This window comes from Bos indicus x Bos taurus, chromosome 23, assembly GCF_003369695.1.
Source record: "Bos indicus x Bos taurus breed Angus x Brahman F1 hybrid chromosome 23, Bos_hybrid_MaternalHap_v2.0, whole genome shotgun sequence".
In the NCBI taxonomy this organism is placed as follows: Eukaryota; Metazoa; Chordata; class Mammalia; order Artiodactyla; family Bovidae; genus Bos; species Bos indicus x Bos taurus.
Window position 1 is genome coordinate 34,119,349 of NC_040098.1, and position 17,530 is coordinate 34,136,878.

Sequence of the window (17,530 nt, forward strand, 5' to 3'; positions counted from 1 at the left end):
TCTTCACAAAAGCAATGGGGTAAGAGGATAAGTGTGTCTGAGAGACCGTGTACATCTTTTACTCCAGTTTAATTTTAACAGTAATCTTGCATTTTAAAATCCTGTACTTAGAAGAGCATTTCTTGCCTTGAAGAATATCTGGTGTCATATTTAAATCACCAAAGGGACAATTTTTTGAAGTAAAATGATTTTATCAGTCAAGATCCCGTAAGGTACAAAAACTACACTTCTTTTATTAAGAAAGAGACTTTAGAGAATTACTAACCAGAGATTTAGAGAAAGAAATCATATGATTTGAACAGCCAACTCTAAGTCCAGTGCAAAGACATGGTTTATATGTATATAGCCATGGCAACCTACTCCAGTACTCTTGTCTGGAGAATCCCATGGACACAGGAGCCTGGTAGGGTGCAGTCCGTGGGGTCGCTGAGAGTCAGACATGACTGAGCGACTTCACTTTCACTTTTCACTTTAATGCATTGGAGAAGGAAATGGCAACCCACTCCAGTATTCTTGCCTGGAGAATCCCAGGGATGGCGGAGCCTGGTGGGCTGCCGTCTATGGGGTCGCACAGAGTCAGACATGACTGAAGCGACTTAGCAGCAGCAGCAGCAGAATAAGAGTAGCAATTTATCTAGTTTTGACCTAGGTCAAAGTGAATGATTAAGAGCATGGTTTAAAGTCAAGTTTTCAAAGTCTCAGCGCTTCTGACGTTTGGACTGGGCCATTCTCTTCTGTGGGGACGGGGGAGGGAATCTGTGCACTGGGGATGTTTGGCAGCACCCCTCCACTCTCTCACCATCCCCAATTGAGAACCGCCGGTCTAGATCCCATTATCTTAAAACTCACAGTAAAAGAAACCATGTTCATGACTAGATTTACAGATCACTATGCATAAACCTCACCCCACTCCAGTACTCTTGCCTGGAAAGTCCCATGGACAGAGGAGCCTGGTGGGCTGCCGTCTACGGGTCGCACAGAGTCGGACACCACTGAGCGACTTCACTTTCACTTTCATACACTGGAGAAGGAAATGGCAACCCACTCCAGTGTTCTTGCCTGGAGAATCCCAGGGATGGGGGAGCCTGGTGGGCTGCCATCTATGGGGTCGCACAGAGTCGGACACAACTGAAGCGACTTAGCAGTAGCAGCATGCATAAACCTATTTAGCCTGAGCAAATCTGCCCACACGAAACAACTGCAAAATCCATTTTTGATCAAATTAACACACAAAGCATCTACCATGATACCAACCTGTGCAGTTAATATGATAGTCACCTGTCAGTAGTGAGCACTTGAAACACAGCTAGTATGAACTGATATATGCTCTACAGTTCACACGAGATTGCAAAGTACAGAAAGTTAGCCCTCTTTGTATTGACTACGTTAAAATATTTTTGATATGTTAAACTATTTTACTAAAATTAATTTAACATTTCTTTTTAATTATACAATGTTGTGATTATAAAATTATTATAAAACACCTCCTTTCTAAGGCGGTCGTGAAGCCCTAAAGGGGGAACTTTTCCCCCACTTAACACTCCTCCTAGTTTACTTTATAAATCCCAGCAGGAAAAACGAAGATTTTATCAGCAACAAGCTAAGATACCTCCGCAACTCAACCAATGAGACACCACCACAAACCCGACTCTCCTCTCCTCCAAGGAACTTGTTCAAAACAGCCCCTCTCAACTGTCTCCTATTCTCTCTATAGAAGAACAGCTGAGGACTTGCCCATGGTTAGCCTCAGTTTGCAAGTCCCAAGGTGTAACTCCTCTGCCATTCCTAAGATAAACCCATTTTGCTGACTTATAAAACGGACAGATCAACGTAGGCACACCTACCACATAACTACTCCATCAAAGCAGTAATCATTACTGCTAGGGTGAGTTTAGGGATTCAATCCAAAAGAATCTAGCCAGAGAACTTATGAAGCGTTCACCCACGAACCAAGAAGGGCGCTTTCTTTCCCTTCGTTAGAAACCGCGCCTTCGCCTCTAATACCTTTTCCAAGTTTCTATCGAAACCGTTAAATTTGCCTGAGTGCGTTAGCCACTCCAGCAGAGTCTTTGCCTTCTTCACCCAGATCATCGTGGACCGTTCGCCGGCTCCCAGGCCCCACTTAAGACTGAGTCTTGGAAGAGCAGGGGAGCCCTGAAGTTCGCAAAAGAACAAGGTCAACAGCCTTCTGGGACCCGAAGAGCGTTCCGGGTCCGCGGCCGAGCGCACAACTGTCCCTTCCCTGGCAGCTGGCGCACTGACGTCTAGCACCTCGTCACTGACGTTCAGCCCGCGTCGCGACAGCGCACGCATGTGCCGTTTGGCCCTCGCCATCCCGGGCCGACTTTCTTGCTGCGCATGCGCTCTACGGTCTTCCGAGAGGTGAGCGTTTGTTTCCCCGCCGGTGGTTGATAGGCTAGCACCGCGGGCGCTGGGCGCCTGTGCAGAGTCTGGCGCCTGACCGTCCCCGCCCTTTCCACCACCCACCCCACCAACTCCGGGCCAGGTTCAAGGTGCAGTGAACTTGCGGGGAACCGATGGAGCGGAACAGCGGTCCGGAGGCTGGGCCGGAGGCGGAGCTAGAGGAGGGGGAGCCCGAGGTTAAGAAGCGGAAACTCATGTGTGTGGAGTTTGCTTCGGTCGCGAGTTGTGACGCCGCTGTGGCTCAGTGCTACCTGGCCGAGAACGACTGGGAGATGGAAGTAAGCTTTCGCTACTTCTCTCTTGCCGGCTCTTCACTTTGGTGATGCAGGCGTACCTCCCATCCCTGTGTTTTTGTTTTGCAGAGAGCGCTGAACTCCTACTTCGAGCCGGCCGTGGAGGAGAGCGCTTCAGAAAGCCGTCCCGAGTCCCTCTCTGAGCCCGGGTCCTGGTGAGTGACGACGGGCCGGGGACCCGTTCGGGCGGAGGCGGTCGGGTACCAGGTTGCGTTGGGCATGCGGGACCTGCCATCGAGTTAGGCGGCGGGTCTGCGCGGAGACGGGCCTCGGGTCTGAGTAGCCGGAGACGAAGGGTTGGTGGAGATGAGACCTGCCCCAGCCGCGGGGCTCACGCTTCTCCCGAGAAGTCCAGGCTGTGTCACTTCGGATGTACTTTGGAGTCCGAGGGAGAAATACCAGAAATGTAATTTTTTACTCCAGGTGTAGGGAATACGTAAGCGAGCGTTTCGAAATGGATGAGACACAAAATCCTCTACTAAAGAATGGTAGCTTGGTGGTCTCCTTGCGTCCTGTTGTTTGTTTACTCTCTGCTGGCCGGCCAGGATAATGGTTTTTATAAAATGCACATCCGCCCCTGTTATTCCAGTGCTCCCTCCCCAATTCCTGCACTTCTGCTCTTAAAGTCTGTGTGCCTTACAGGTTTCCCCACGGTTTGACCACTGCCTGTCTTTCTGGGTTCGTCTCTTGTCACTCTCTCTTTCCTACCCCACAAAACTTCCAGGCATGTCAGTCAGTCGGTTCAGTCGCTCAGTCGTGTCCAACTCTGCGACCCCATGGACTGCAGCACACCAGGCTTCCCTGTTCATCACCATCTCCCGGAGCTTGTTCAAACTCATGTCCGTCCAGTCGGTGATGCCATCCAACCATCTCATCCTCTGTCGTCCCTTTCTCCTCCTGCCTTCAATCTTTCCCAGCGTCAGTCTTTTCCAGTGAGTCATTTCTTCTTATTAGGTGGCCAAAGTATTGGAGTTTCAGCTTTAGCATCAGTCCTTCCAATGAATATTCAGCACTGATTTCCTTTAGGATTAACTGGTTGGATCTCCTTGCAGTCCAAGGGACTCTCAAGAGTCTTCTCCAACACCACAGTTCAAAAGCATCAGTTCTTTGGCGCTCAACTTTCTTTATGGTCCAACTCTCTCATCCATACATGACTACTGGGAAAACCATAGCTTTGACTAGACAGACCTTGTCGGCAAAGCAATGTCTCTGCATTTTAATATGCTGTTTTGGTTGGTTATAGCTTTTCTTCCAAGGGGCAAGCGTCTTTTAATTTCATGACTGCAGTCACCATGTGCTGTGATTTTGGAGCCCAAGAAAATAAAGTCTGACACTGTTTCCATTGTTTCCCCATCTATTTACCATGAAGTGATGGGACTGGATGCCATGGTCTTAGTTTTTTGAATGTTGAGTTTTAAGCCAGCTTTTTCACTCTTCTCTTTTACCTTCATCAAGAGGCTCTTCTGTGCCTCTTCACTTTATGCCATAAGGGTGGTGTCATCTGAGGTTATTGATATTTCTCCCGACAGTCTTGATTCCAGCTTGTGCTTCATCCAGCCCAGCATTCTCATGATGTACTCTGCATATAAGTTAAATAAGCAGGGTGACAATATGCAGCCTTGACGTGCTCCTTTCCCAATTTGGAACCAGTCTGTTGTTCTATGTCCAGTTCTAACTGTTGCTTCTTGACCTGCATACAGATTTCTCAGGAGGCAGGTAAGGTGGTCTGGTATTCCCATCTCTTGAAGAATTTTCCAGTTGTGATCCACACAGTCAAAGGCTTTGGCGTAGTCAATAAAGCTTAAGTAGATGTTTTTCTGGAATTCTCTAGCTTTTTCTATGATCCAACAGATGTTGGCAATTTTATCTCTGATTCCTCTGCCTTTTCTAAATCCAGCATGAACATCTGGAAGTTCATGGTTCACGTCCTGTTGAAGCCTGGCTTGGAGAATTTTGAGCATTACTTTGCTATCCTGTGAGATGAGTGCAATTGTGTGGTAGTTTGAGCATTCTTTGGCATTGCCCTTCTTTGGGATTGGGATGAAAACTGACCTTTTCCAGTCCTGTGGTCACTGCTGGGTTTCCCAGATTTGCTGGCATATTGAGTGCAGCACTTTCACAGCATCATCTTTTAGGATTTGAAATAGGTCAACTGGAATTCCATCTCCTCAGCTAGCTTTGTTCATAGGCCCACTTGACTTCATATTCTAGACATGTCCAACTTTTCTCCAGTGGGTCTTTTTTTTCTTGCGTTTCAGCTGTTATAAAGGTATTTATTACCTCTGCCTAGAACCTTTTTCTTCCTCCTTTGTTACTTTTCTTATAATTGTACTAGGGTATATATGTGTGTCCTTATCTTTAGGTGTGTGTGTTTGAGCACTCAGTCATGTCCGGTATATATGTATGTCCTTATCTTTAGGTGTGTGTGTTTGCTCACTCAGTCACGTCCAACTCTTTTTGACCTCATGGACTGTAGCCCGCGGGCTTCTCTCTCCATGGGCTTCTCCAGGCAAAAATAGGGAATGGGTTGCCCTTTCCTTCTCCAGGGGATCAGTGCATTCAAAATACTTAAGCAAATATTTCTGAATAACAAGTAAAGCAGGTAAATGTTAAATAAGTAAAATGTTAACGTTTATTTGTATGAAAGGTGAATAGAATTCTTTTTACTGTTTTCTGAAAGTCTGAAATTATTTCCAAAGAAAGTTTATAGTTAACTTAGAGTGGCGAGCATTTTGCAGTGTATACAAATATTGAATCATTATATTGTGTACCTGAAACTGGTATGATGTTTATATACATTATACTGTGTGGCACAGAAGTGATAGGGTGTCGTCCTCAGTGCATTACATCAGGAGGCACCTGATATGGATTCGTCCCCAATCCTGGTTAATTATATTTCGATTAAAACGAAAAATAGGAGAGGAGTTCCCTGGTGGTCCGGTGGTTAAGACTTGGAGCTTTCACTGCTGTTGCTGGGGTTCAGTCCTTAATTGGGGAGCTAAGATCCTGCCAGCTGCGTGGCAAGGCCATAAAATAAAAAACAATTTTCTAAAAGAAGTTAAAATACTGGCATTAAATACATTAAAATTATAAATACAAAACCCTAGTTCTTAAATTTGTGTGTATTTTATAAATGTTTAGGAGTCACCTTTTAGTAATGTTTGTCCCTCCACTCAAATGTCGAAGCCTTGATGGGAGAGGTGGGGTCAGGCTGGCCTGAGGACTGGAAGCCACACATGTGGTCTCTCCAGCATGGCAGTCACAGAGCAGTCAGACTGCTCTTGTGAGAGCTCAAGGTTCTTGGACAAAGGTTCCAAAAGACTGGAGTGAAAGCTGCAAGGCTTCTAATGTCCAAGCCTCAGAAATCCCAGAATATCCTTTTCACTGTGTTCTGTTGATCAAGTAAGTCACTGAAGCCCAGATTCAAGGAGAAGGGTGTTCATTGGACTTCACCTCTCAGTGAGGCGAATAGCAGAATTGTAGCCGTTCCTTATCTGGCACAGTGAAACCATATTTCAAATATGGTTTAAAATGAATCCAAGTAAATGTGGAAATCTTACGTACTCAATCTAATTTGGGGTTGTAGTCTATAAAGTTACTTTAATGACCTATATCATTGAGGGGTATTAAGTTGGTTCTAAGTGAGCAGACTTTTGCATAACACAGAATCTAGTTTTCTGTAGTCATCAGACTCTTGGTCTTCCATAGGCAGATAGTCTTAGGACTCTTAAAATGTACTTACCCCTGCCCAACTTCGCAATGAGGAAGACTAAGAATAAATGTGAAATCCAAAATTGATCATGAATTGCAATAAAAATAACGTAAATACAATTTCAGCAAGAGAATTTTACTTACCTGTAAAATGAGGGCTACAAAGATTTGAAAAATGATTTTTAAGTTAATCAGATTATTTGCAGAGTTGTGTTTCATTCTGCTCTTGCCAGTGTTGACCTAACCAAGGAAGAAACAAATGATTCCATTAGTTCTAAAACCAGCACATCTGAAGATAAAAGTGTTCAGCAAGAAGATGGCAGTGTATTGTCTTTCATTACCTGGAATATTGATGGATTGGACATGAACAATCTCCTAGAGAGGGCTCGAGGGGTGTGTTCCTATTTAACTTTGTAAGTATTATTACATCTGCTTCATGATAGTGTGATAATGTGTCTTACCTGCCTACAAGGAGGGTAGTAGATCAAGGTTATGGGCTTTGCAGTCGGTCCTAACTTCAGAGTCCAGCTCTCAGAGGAAATATCAGAAAGAATCAGGAGTGATTGCCTCTGGGAGCAGGACGGTGGCTTGGGGTTCAGAGGGAACACTAACTTTTGTTTGAAGCCTTCTGGTACTGTTTTACTTACTAAATTTGTTATATAATTATTACTGTGAAAAGAAAATTGCCAGTGTGATCCGAATCTGATCCACACACTGGCTCTGTGACCTTGTGGAACCACTTGAGAGCCACTTCAATTCTCTGGAGCTCGGAGCTCCATTTTCTTCATCGTGGATAATAACTGTTTCAAGAGGACAGAAAGAGACAACTCTTCAGGCATCTATTAGAGTATAAGACAGTTGGAAGCTCTTAATATTACTGGGTGTCTACTGTCAGTGATTCCAGTTCTTCTGACTTTAAAGGGTTGTCATATATATGTTGTTTTTTTTTAATTTGACCTTTACAGTATTATGTGTTAAGTAACACAGATCTTTCTCATTTTATAGTTACCAAAGATCAATGTAAACATCAAATAGTAGGTGTCCTAGAGGACTATAATTCTGTGTTTCTTTTATGCTGTAATATTTTCCTAATAGGTAGCTGCAAATGGTATACCTGGTACTGGTACTTATCATGAATTGATGTGTTTAATTAGGTACAGCCCTGATGTGATATTTCTACAGGAAGTCATTCCCCCATATTATGCCTACCTAAAGAAGAAAGCAAGTAGTTACAAGATTATTACAGGTAACAATTTTTCTGTTATTTAACTGGTTTTTTTTTTGAAAAACAAGTCAAGGAGAGAGATAAATCAAAGTTAAACAATTGGAACATAGCGGGGAAAAGCACAAATAAAGTAAGCTTGAGAAAAAGAAGTCACACTCTTTGATACTAAAAAAATCATAGGAGAAGATGTTATATATGTGAAGAAGAGGTTAAAATGGATGATTTTTCAGAAAAATGTAAATTGCCAAAATTTAAGGCATGGATTAGCTTTTTGGTGAAATCAGATTGTTAGAAAATGTTCAGGTGTGATGATCTCATTGTGGTTATGTTTTTCAAAGAGTCTTTACCAATTTCTTTTTATTTATTTTTGTTCTTTTTCTACCTTTTTGCTCTTAATATTTAAGTTTTTGACTTTTCATCTATTTTGTTTTTATTTAAGTGCATTTAGTGTACCACTTTGGCTTCATTTCATGATTTTTGGCTAAATCTCATGTTTTCTTTGACTTTCACTTTTGCCTAGTATATGATTTCAATTTTGATTTACTTTTTAATCCGGAATTGCTGAAGGGAGAATTCTCTTTGTCTTTCTGTCTTTTTGTGGGACAACTTTTCTGCATTCTCTTGGGGATTCCTTTTGCCTGTGTTCTGTTATCTTGTTTTCTGAATCCCACGCTTTGTCCCTTCTTGCCTTACTTCCTCATTTTGTTGGAGCACATTCCTCTAGTGACTTCCTAAGAAGTAGCAGAGGGGAGTGAAGTGTTGAATCCCATCCTGTTTGCATGTGCCAGTATTTTATCCTCAGAGTTCTTTGATAGTTTAACTGGACGTAGATTTCTGGGTAGAAAGTCATTTTCCTGCAGAATTTTGAAAGCCTGATTTCAGTATTTTCTGGTTTCCATTATTGATGATCTGAAGTCTGATGCCATTCTAATTCCTGTTCAGGAAACTTTGAGCCTCTTCTTTCTAAATCCAGTGTATTTTTCATTTATTATGCTTAACACTTTGTAGGACTTTTCAGTCTGGAGGTTCATAACCTTCGGTTCTAGAAAACTCTTTTTTCTCTCTCTCCATCCCTCCCTCCGTCTCCCTCCTCCTTTCCTTAGGCTGCGTTGCCCAGCTGCTGTCTTCCTAGTCTGCTGCCCTCCTCCCTGCCCCTCCCTCTCCAGCTCTTCCTCCCATCTGTCCCTTTTCTTTTCCTGGTTTCCCTCTATTCTGATAAACCAGTCACCCCTTCTCCATCTGCTTTGTTTTCTGAAAAACTTGGAAGCTTTTATTCACTGCCCCTCCACTTCTGTTCTCTTTTCTTCTTGCAAGCTTTTACTTTCTAAATTTTTTATTCACTTACTGTGATTTTTCTGGTGCTTTCAGAGTTAAAAGTAACTTCCTATCAAGTTGCCTCAATTTGTCTCATACTCTTGCCTTTCAAAATTTTTTCAGATTTTTATATTTGGTATTAGCACTTTTAACTGTTTGGGGCATTTATGTAAATTCATTTTTATTTTTGTATTTCTTCATATTTCCAGCTACATTTTTGTATTTCTTCCATACTTCAATTATGTCGGGACTTGGTTGGCCATCTTCAACTATTCTGAAGTAATAGTTTACTCTTAACATGTAGATCCATTTAAAATCTGTACCTGTTTGTTAAAATAGAATTTTTAGTAGGGGAACTTGGGGTAAACTGCAAATACCCCTGACCTCTCAGCCTACATTCTTTTCCACAAATACCTGAAGGTCGTGAAGAAGGATATTTCACAGCTATAATGTTGAAGAAATCAAGAGTGAAGTTTAAAAGCCAAGAAATTATTCCTTTTCCAAATACGCAAATGATGAGAAACCTTTTGTGTGTTCATGTAAGTAATTTTTTTTAATTGACTTAAAAAGAAGAATGAACTAATTTTTTCACAGCTCCCTGATGATGGCTTTAAAAAAAATAAAACATTGTATTTAGAGAAATATTTACTCCTCACTTACAGATTCTTTTAAATAGTCTTAAAGAACTTTATAAATTAAATTTTTAGACACATTTCAAATATAAACAAATTAGCAAAAATAAGATCCTTGATTCATTGATATTTTCTTAATATATGAGTTTGCTAACATTCCACATTTGCTTTCTAGTTTTTTTTTTAATTAAATGCACTGTAATTGGTACTGTGTTGCATTCTGTGAGTCTTTCAAAAATTAGTCAAATAGGTCTTGCTCTCATAGAATTCCTATATTAGCAGGGGAGAGATTATATGTATAGTAACTAAAATAAAGGAAAGGCATAAATGCTGTAGGAGAGCTGTAATCATGTGCCTTGAAAGCTTAGAGAAAGAAGAGATGACTTTCAGCCGCATTGTTTAGTGACGGTTTCATGATGGAAGTTGTATTTGAATTGGGCCCTGAAAAATATGTAAAATATAGACGTTAAGAACAGTGCTGGTGGCAGAACCACCATGAGCAAACTTGTATAAATTGCCAATAGCAGAGTATGTTTATATGAAAGAGGGCATGTATAGCTCGAAATGAGCGTCTATTCAGTTGAGTGTAGAGAGTACAAAGAGGGGTAGTGTGATGAGAGGCTAGTAAAGTAGGTTGAATCCAGATGATAAGAGATCATGAATGCCCAGTATGAAAGAATTTGGACTTGACTCTGCGGGCAATTAGTTGAAATATTGACAGGTCTTACATTGTTGGTATCTTCATTGTAAATGGTATGTGATTCTCATTCATTCATTCATCATTTAACTGACATTATTTGGAATTACCTATGTGCCCAGCTCTCGATACTATAGTAGAAAATAAAAGAGCCTTCTTTGCTTTGAAATGATTCAACAGCTTTGTAGGAGAGAGGTAATTGTGCTGCAATTTAATCTGCGGGACCTCATGAACAGTCTACAGTGTGCTGTAGGAGGATAGAAGAGGGAGCCACCGAGACCTGGGACATTGGGAAAGGGCTCACAGTGGAGTGGACATTGGGGTTAGGTCTTGCAGTATTAGTGGGTACTTGCTCAGTATTCTTTGGGAGTCTTCTTTGACCTTTTAGAGATAAGCCCAGTGCTAATGATACAGTTTCACTTTAATAAATCTTAATATGTAACCAATCAATTGAATAATTACTGATTCTAGTAACAAAGTTCAGTGTTAATAGTGGATCATTTTCTCAGCTCTCATCATTTATTTATCTTGTTGCAGGTGAGTGTGTCAGGAAATGAACTTTGCCTTATGACTTCTCATTTGGAAAGCACCAGAGGGCACGCTAAGGAACGAATGAATCAGTTGAAAATGGTTTTAGAGAAAATGCAAGAGGCTCCAGGATCAGCTACAGTTATATTTGCTGGAGATACGAATCTCAGGGATCAAGAAGTGAGTGATGAAGTCAGTTCAGTGTTTATGGGCAGTTTATTGCTGTGGAAATTCCTTTAGATTTCTTGTGTTTTTGGTATGTTTTTTTTTTTTTTTTTTTTAATTTTGTTCGTGGCTGCAGTGGATCTTCGTTGTGGCATGTGGGGTCTTTAGTTGCAGCATGCAAACTCTTAGTTGAGGCATGTGGGATCTAGTTCCCTGACCAGGGATCACACAGGGGTCTCCTGCATTGGGAGCGCAGAGTCTTCGCCACTGGACCACCAGGGAAGTCCCCTACGTGTCTTTTGACTAAAGCTATTAAAACTAGGACCTTCATTTGTTCATTATTTGTAAGTGGCCTTGCAGATGCAGTTCAGTGAATAATTATTTAGACTGTACTATTTGCCTTGCACAGGGAAGGCAGAGGCAGAAGAGGCTGTTACTTTATTAGTGAAATATATATATATTGCATATGAAAAGGACAACACAAAACAATATATATTGATTAAAAAGAGGGGTGTAGAGAAAATAATATTAGAAGAGTTTAGCAAAGGTCGCTTTAGTTTCAGTTTCTCTAGTTGCAAGGTGAGAAGAACAAAGATTGAACCAGCCTAGTTTTCCCTAACTCTTCCTACTGAAATTTTAAAAACCTTTTTTTTTTAACCTTCATAACATTGGATTTGGTAGTGATTTCTTAGATATGATACCAAAAGCACAGAGAACAAAAGAAAAAATAGATAAGGTAGACTTAATCAGAATTAACTTTTGTGCATTAAAGTATAGTATCAGTGGCGTGAAAGACAACCCATGGAATGATAGAAAATATTTCCAAGTCATATATCTGATGAGAGATTGATATTCAAAATATACAAAGACCTCCTACAGTTTTAAAAAAAACCTCATTAAAAAATGGGTAAAATGCACATGGAATTCTACTCAGTGTTATGTGGCAGCCTGGATGGGAGGCGAGTTTGGGGGAAAACGGATACATGTATATGTATGGCTGAATCCCGTCTCTGTTCACCCGAAACTATCACATTGTTAACCGGCCAAATACCAATACAAAATAAAAAGTTAAAAAGGCAAAAGATTAAGATATTTCTCCAAAGAAGACATACAAATGGCCAATAAGTACTTGAAAAGATGTTTAATATCATTGGTCATGAGAAAAATGCAAATCAAAACCATGATGAGATACCACTTCACAGTCATTAGCATGACTATTATTTAAAAAAAAAAAAGAAAATAACAAGTGTTGGCAGAAATGTGGAGAAATTGGAACCCTATGCCATAGAACTGTAGTGTTAAAGTCATACATTTTATGTATACTTTACCACAATAAAAGTTTCTTTTAAATCCTAGAGTGAATGGGAGGAAAACTTAATGTTGTTAGTAAATTTCAAATAAAACTGCAGATATTTGACATTATTAGATCGTATAAAATGGTATACATCTAAATTTATAGCTTAGAGTAACAGTTTTGCCCTCTCTACACTTACATTCATTTTTTAAAAACTACTAATAACAATAACTGAGGCCATAGGTTTTCAGTCTCCTGGGTTTTATCTGATACCCAAAATTAGGAATTTATTTATGTCAGAAGAGAAAGGGCAAATTTCAGACCTCTCTGGCTCTCTTGATATCTTTATTACCTACTTATTATCATGCAGTAAAATACTTTTATAAAATATCTAGTTGTACCCAGTTTTGCATTTGTGCATCAGCAAATAATCTGGGGCATTCTGATTGGAAAAATTGTACTTAGATGCAGTCATGGTAAAGGCCTTTTTAACTTAAGGGAAAAAAGACTGAAAAGAGTTCTTTGTTTTTCTTTTCAGGTTACCAAATGTGGTGGTTTACCCAACAACATTTTGGATGTCTGGGAGTTTTTGGGCAAACCTAAGCATTGCCAGTATACATGGGATACACAAATGAACTCTAATCTTGGAATAGCTGCTAATTGTAAACTTCGTTTTGATCGAATATTTTTTAGAGCTGCAGCAGAAGGTGGCCACATTATTCCCCAAAGTTTGGACCTGCTTGGGCTGGAAAAACTGGACTGTGGTAGATTTCCCAGTGATCACTGGGGTCTTCTGTGCACCTTAGATGTAATATTGTGAATTGCTTTTCAAATATGAGTTTTAAATGTTTGAAAGGATTTTGTTCTGTGATTATAATTTCAATTATAATTTCTATCTGTCCTGGAAAGGTAGTTTAACAAGGAGGAATTATAAACTGGATCATTGTAACAGAAGGAAAAACTACTGTGATTTTATTTTTTGTATTGTGGCCTCAGATTTCAGAACTAAATCTTAATGTTCATTTAAACTAAAGCATACCTGTGTTGAAAACATGAGGCTTCTTAATGCAAGGTCACAGTGGCTACCAGAGCTTTTAATAGTGCTCGTAGCTGCTGGCTGGATTTCAAGCAGGGCCACATTTTGTCTGTGGACTAGCCTTTATATTAGATTACTTTTTAAAATCAGGTACCAAAATAGTTATATTTTAAATAAGTCTTAAAAAAAAAAAAGATTACAGGGTCCTTGGGATTGGATCTCTTAATACTATTTCATAAATCCAGATTATCTGATAGTTATTGTCCATCAGATTTTTTGTCAGTTAACAGTGCCTAATTGGTAAGCTAGAAATGAACTCATGATTTAAAATTCCTTAACTTTAAAAAACTTGTGTTTGTAGTTATGTCGCCTAACAGAGGCAAAGTTAGGCTTGATAATGATTAAAGTCAGTTTTCCAGAGGCATTGGGCTTTTTTTCTAAGAGAAAAATGTGTAAAGAGAAATTCAGGAGGTGAATAAGGAACACTTCTCTGCTTTAAGGAAACATTTTTTTTCCCCCATAAGAGAGTATACTCTAAATAAAGAATTTTGCTTGTTTATAGTTTGTTTTAACATGCTTTTGTGCTCATGATGGAATTGAAATCATTACCTGCTTCCTACTTCTGGCTCCACAGCTACTGCAGCTTCACCTTTGTGTGGAAGAAAGCAGCTTTCTACATTACTTCTCACTCTGCCAAGTATTACCAAGAATATATTGACTTCCTCAGTATACAGAGAGGAAAACTGGTGGTAAATAACTGGAAAGAGAAGTGGCAGAACCTTGTTTTCATCAGGAGGGTCAAAATTAACAAGCAAAACACCTGAAAAAAGACACACTGAATGTATACATATGGTTTGTCATAATGGAAAAGAGGTGTATATGTTAATCATTTAAGAAAATGAGAATTAATGCTAATCTTTTAGCATATATTATGGAAGCTATAGTTCATTTTTGTGGGAAAAGGATGTTTGGGGCACAAACTGCTTATTCACTTGAAAGAAGAATTAGGAGAACTCTACCACACTTCATATTACCAAAAAAAAAAAATCTGGATAAGTGACAGGCTAAATATTAAAAAAAATGTACTGTGTATTAGATTAAATAATTACCAAATTGTTTTAAAAACTGGAAAGGAATATCATTTCCTTAATATGACTCAGCATCCAAGTTAAATATCCTCCCATTTACTGCTTATAGTGACAATCTAGGAAACAAGTTGGAAGTTAAAAAAACAATAAAACTACTTTTCATCTGCTTTCCATAGGCAATGGTTCTTAATGCAAGAATAAAGACACTACTACTACTCAGTATCTTTTTTTAATATTAATTTTTAGTTGATTGGTTTACAGTATTGGTTTGATTTCTGTCCTACAACAACATGAATTAAACATAGGTATACATACGTCTCCTCCCTCTTAAATCTCCCTCCCACCTCCTGCCTATTCCCACCCTTCTAGGTTATTACAGAGCCCCTGTTTGAGTTTTTACTTTGAATCTCAGGTTTTCTCAGTATAGTAGCTTTGTGTACCTTATTTCCGGTCTTGTTGAAATTCCAACTCAGAATCTTAGGTATCAGTGTGGTAAGCAGCATCTTTGCCACTGATATGGAAAGTACTTGAATCATGCAGACCTGTTGGTCCCGCCTTCAAAAAAAATGTATGTCCTTGTCCTTTATTGTGCAGTTCAGTAAGAACAAATGTCCCAACCAACAGCATATAAAGATCAGATAAATCTGGAAAGCTGCACTAAAAATACATCATTTTATCTTTAGTATTTATGATAGTGTCTGGCGTGTAGCAGGAGCACAATAAATGCTGAAGAGAAATGGCAGTGGCCTCTCATCTGTGTCTTAGAGAGGCAGCTAATATTTTCATAATTCAGTATGAAAGTAGATATTATATGTATTGTGAAGTGAAGTCGCTCAGTCGTGTCTGACCCTTTGCGACCCCATGGACTGTAGCCTACCAGGCTCCTCCATGGGATTTTCCAGGCAGGAGTACTGGAGTGGGTTGCCATTTCCTCCTCCAGGGGGGTCTTCCTGACCCAGGGACTGAACCCAGGTCTCCCGCATTGCAGGCAGATGCTTTACTGTCTGAGCCACCAGCTAAGTTCTCTGATTATATGTATTACATATATCAAAATAGATATTCATTGTAATGACTCTGAGTTTAGAAGTCTAGGCTAAACTTACATGTATATGTAAGCATATATGTAAAGATTTTTAAGCCCATATATTAATTACTTAATTTTTATCTAGAGACTCCTGGGAATAGCCTTATTGTCTGAGTACATCAGATTTCTTGATGTGGGGAGAAAGGGCACTCGGGGGTACAATGGAATGCCACTGTAAGAAGAGAAAGGACGGAGTGTCTTGTAAGGTTTGGGTTCCTTTGAAGGAGGGTCTTGGAATCAGATTGGTCCTGTTGGGTTACTCTTTTTCAGAGGCAGGTTGGGAGAAGCAGGGATTAACTATGGATTGGGCGCTGTCATGGGGGAAGGAGAATTCAGCAATGGGGTATCACTAGTTGCTAACAGAAATAGTGAAGCAAAAAGGGGCGGCTGGTAGGAAAGCACTCATTCTAAGAGGAGGTTGTTATGTCATTTTACAGCTATTGCATGACTTTGGCATAAATATTTCCTGTTAATTTCACTTCTGGGTTAATCTGTACCTGTCCTCCCAGTCTGATCAATTGGTGTTTCCACTCTTTCAGTCCTGAATAGTTTTTGTTCTTTGTGCACTCCTCAAATCCCCACAATCATCTTATACAAATGCTATTACCATCTGTATTTTATAATTGACAAGAAAGGTTTAGCAAGTAACTCATTCAAGGCCCAGCCATAGCCAAGGGCATAGCCTAGAAGGGGATTGTTCATCAAAAACTACTCAGGACTTAAAGAGTGGAAATACCAGTTGATCAGGCTGGGAGGACAGGTACAGATTAACCCAGAAGCAAAATTAACAGGAAATATTTCTCCCAAAGTCATTGCTTCCAATAGCACTGCTCTAAACTTAATAGTCATGGGAATGTACAAAGAAGGCCTCAGCAGTGCCCTGGCTTCATGTTCGGTCCTGCTGCTACTGCTGCTGCTAAGTCACTAAACTCATGTCCGACTCTATGCGACCCCATAGACGGCAGCCCACCAGGTTCCTCCGTCCCTGGGATTTTCCAGGCAAGAACACTGGCGTGGGTTGCCATTTCCTTCTCCAATGCATGAAAGTGAAAGTGAAGTCGCTCAGTCGTGCCCGCCTCTGCGACCCCATGGACTGCAGCCTACGAGGCTCCTCCATCCATGGGATTTTCCAGGCAAGAGTACTGGAGTGGGTTGCCATTGCCTTCTCCATTTCGGTCCTATATTAACCCAAAAAAGATGTCCTTTTCATTATAGGGGACTGAAATGCAAAAATAGGAAGTCAAGAAACACTTGGAGTAACAGGCAAATTTGACCTTGGAATACGGAATGAAGCAGGGCAAAGACTAATAGAGTTTTGCCAAGAAAATGCACTGGTCATAACAAACACCCTCTTCCAACAACACAAGAGAAGACTCTATACATGGACATCACCAGATGGTCAACACCGAAATCAGATTGATTATATTCTTTGCAGCCAAAGATGGAGAAGCTCTATACAGTCAGCAAAAATAAGACCAGGAGCTGACTGTGGCTCAGACCATAAACTCCTTATTGCCAAATTCAGACTGAAATTGAAGAAAGTAGGGAAAACCACTAGACCATTCAGGTATGACCTAAATCAAATCCCTTATGATTATACAGTGGAAGTGAGAAATAGATTTAAGGGCCTAGATCTGATAGATAGAGTGCCTGATGAACTATGGAATGAGGTTCGTGACATTGTACAGGAGACAGGGATCAAGACCATCCCCATGGAAAAGAAATGCAAAAGAGCAAAATGGCTGTCTGGGGAGGCCTTACAAATAGCTGTGAAAAGAAGAGAAGCAAAAAGCAAAGGAGAAAAGGAAAGATATAAGCATCTGAATGCAGAGTTCCAAAGAATAGCAAGAAGAGATAAGAAAGCCTTCTTCAGCGATCAATGCAAAGATATAGAGGAAAACAACAGAATGGGAAAGACTAGAGATCTCTTCAAGAAAATCAGAGATACCAAAGGAACATTTCATGCAAAGATGGGCTCAATAAAGGACAGAAATGGTATGGACCTAACAGAAGCAGAAGATATTAAGAAGAGATGGCTT

General features: G+C 40.2%; 2 protein-coding genes across 2 annotated transcripts in view; one reads left to right on the forward strand and one right to left on the reverse strand.

The window, feature by feature from the left end:
• The window catches only part of ACOT13 (acyl-CoA thioesterase 13), a 15,830-nt gene extending 13,481 nt beyond the window's left edge, over positions 1 to 2,349 (reverse strand). Inside the window, exon 1 of the mRNA XM_027524923.1 lies at positions 2,005 to 2,349. Coding sequence (XP_027380724.1) covers positions 2,005 to 2,334 — 330 coding nt within the window. The 5' untranslated portion in view covers positions 2,335 to 2,349. The remainder of the gene's footprint in view (positions 1 to 2,004) is intronic.
• Positions 2,350 to 2,354: 5 nt separating this feature from the next.
• Positions 2,355 to 14,582, forward strand: TDP2 (tyrosyl-DNA phosphodiesterase 2). Its single transcript, XM_027524922.1, has 7 exons — positions 2,355 to 2,702; positions 2,787 to 2,872; positions 6,662 to 6,841; positions 7,583 to 7,674; positions 9,388 to 9,506; positions 10,834 to 11,004; positions 12,822 to 14,582. Exons 1-7 carry the CDS (start codon positions 2,538 to 2,540, stop codon positions 13,101 to 13,103), a joined length of 1,095 nt encoding a protein of 364 aa, XP_027380723.1. The 5' UTR covers positions 2,355 to 2,537; the 3' UTR covers positions 13,104 to 14,582.
• The last annotated feature ends 2,948 nt before the right edge of the window (positions 14,583 to 17,530 follow it).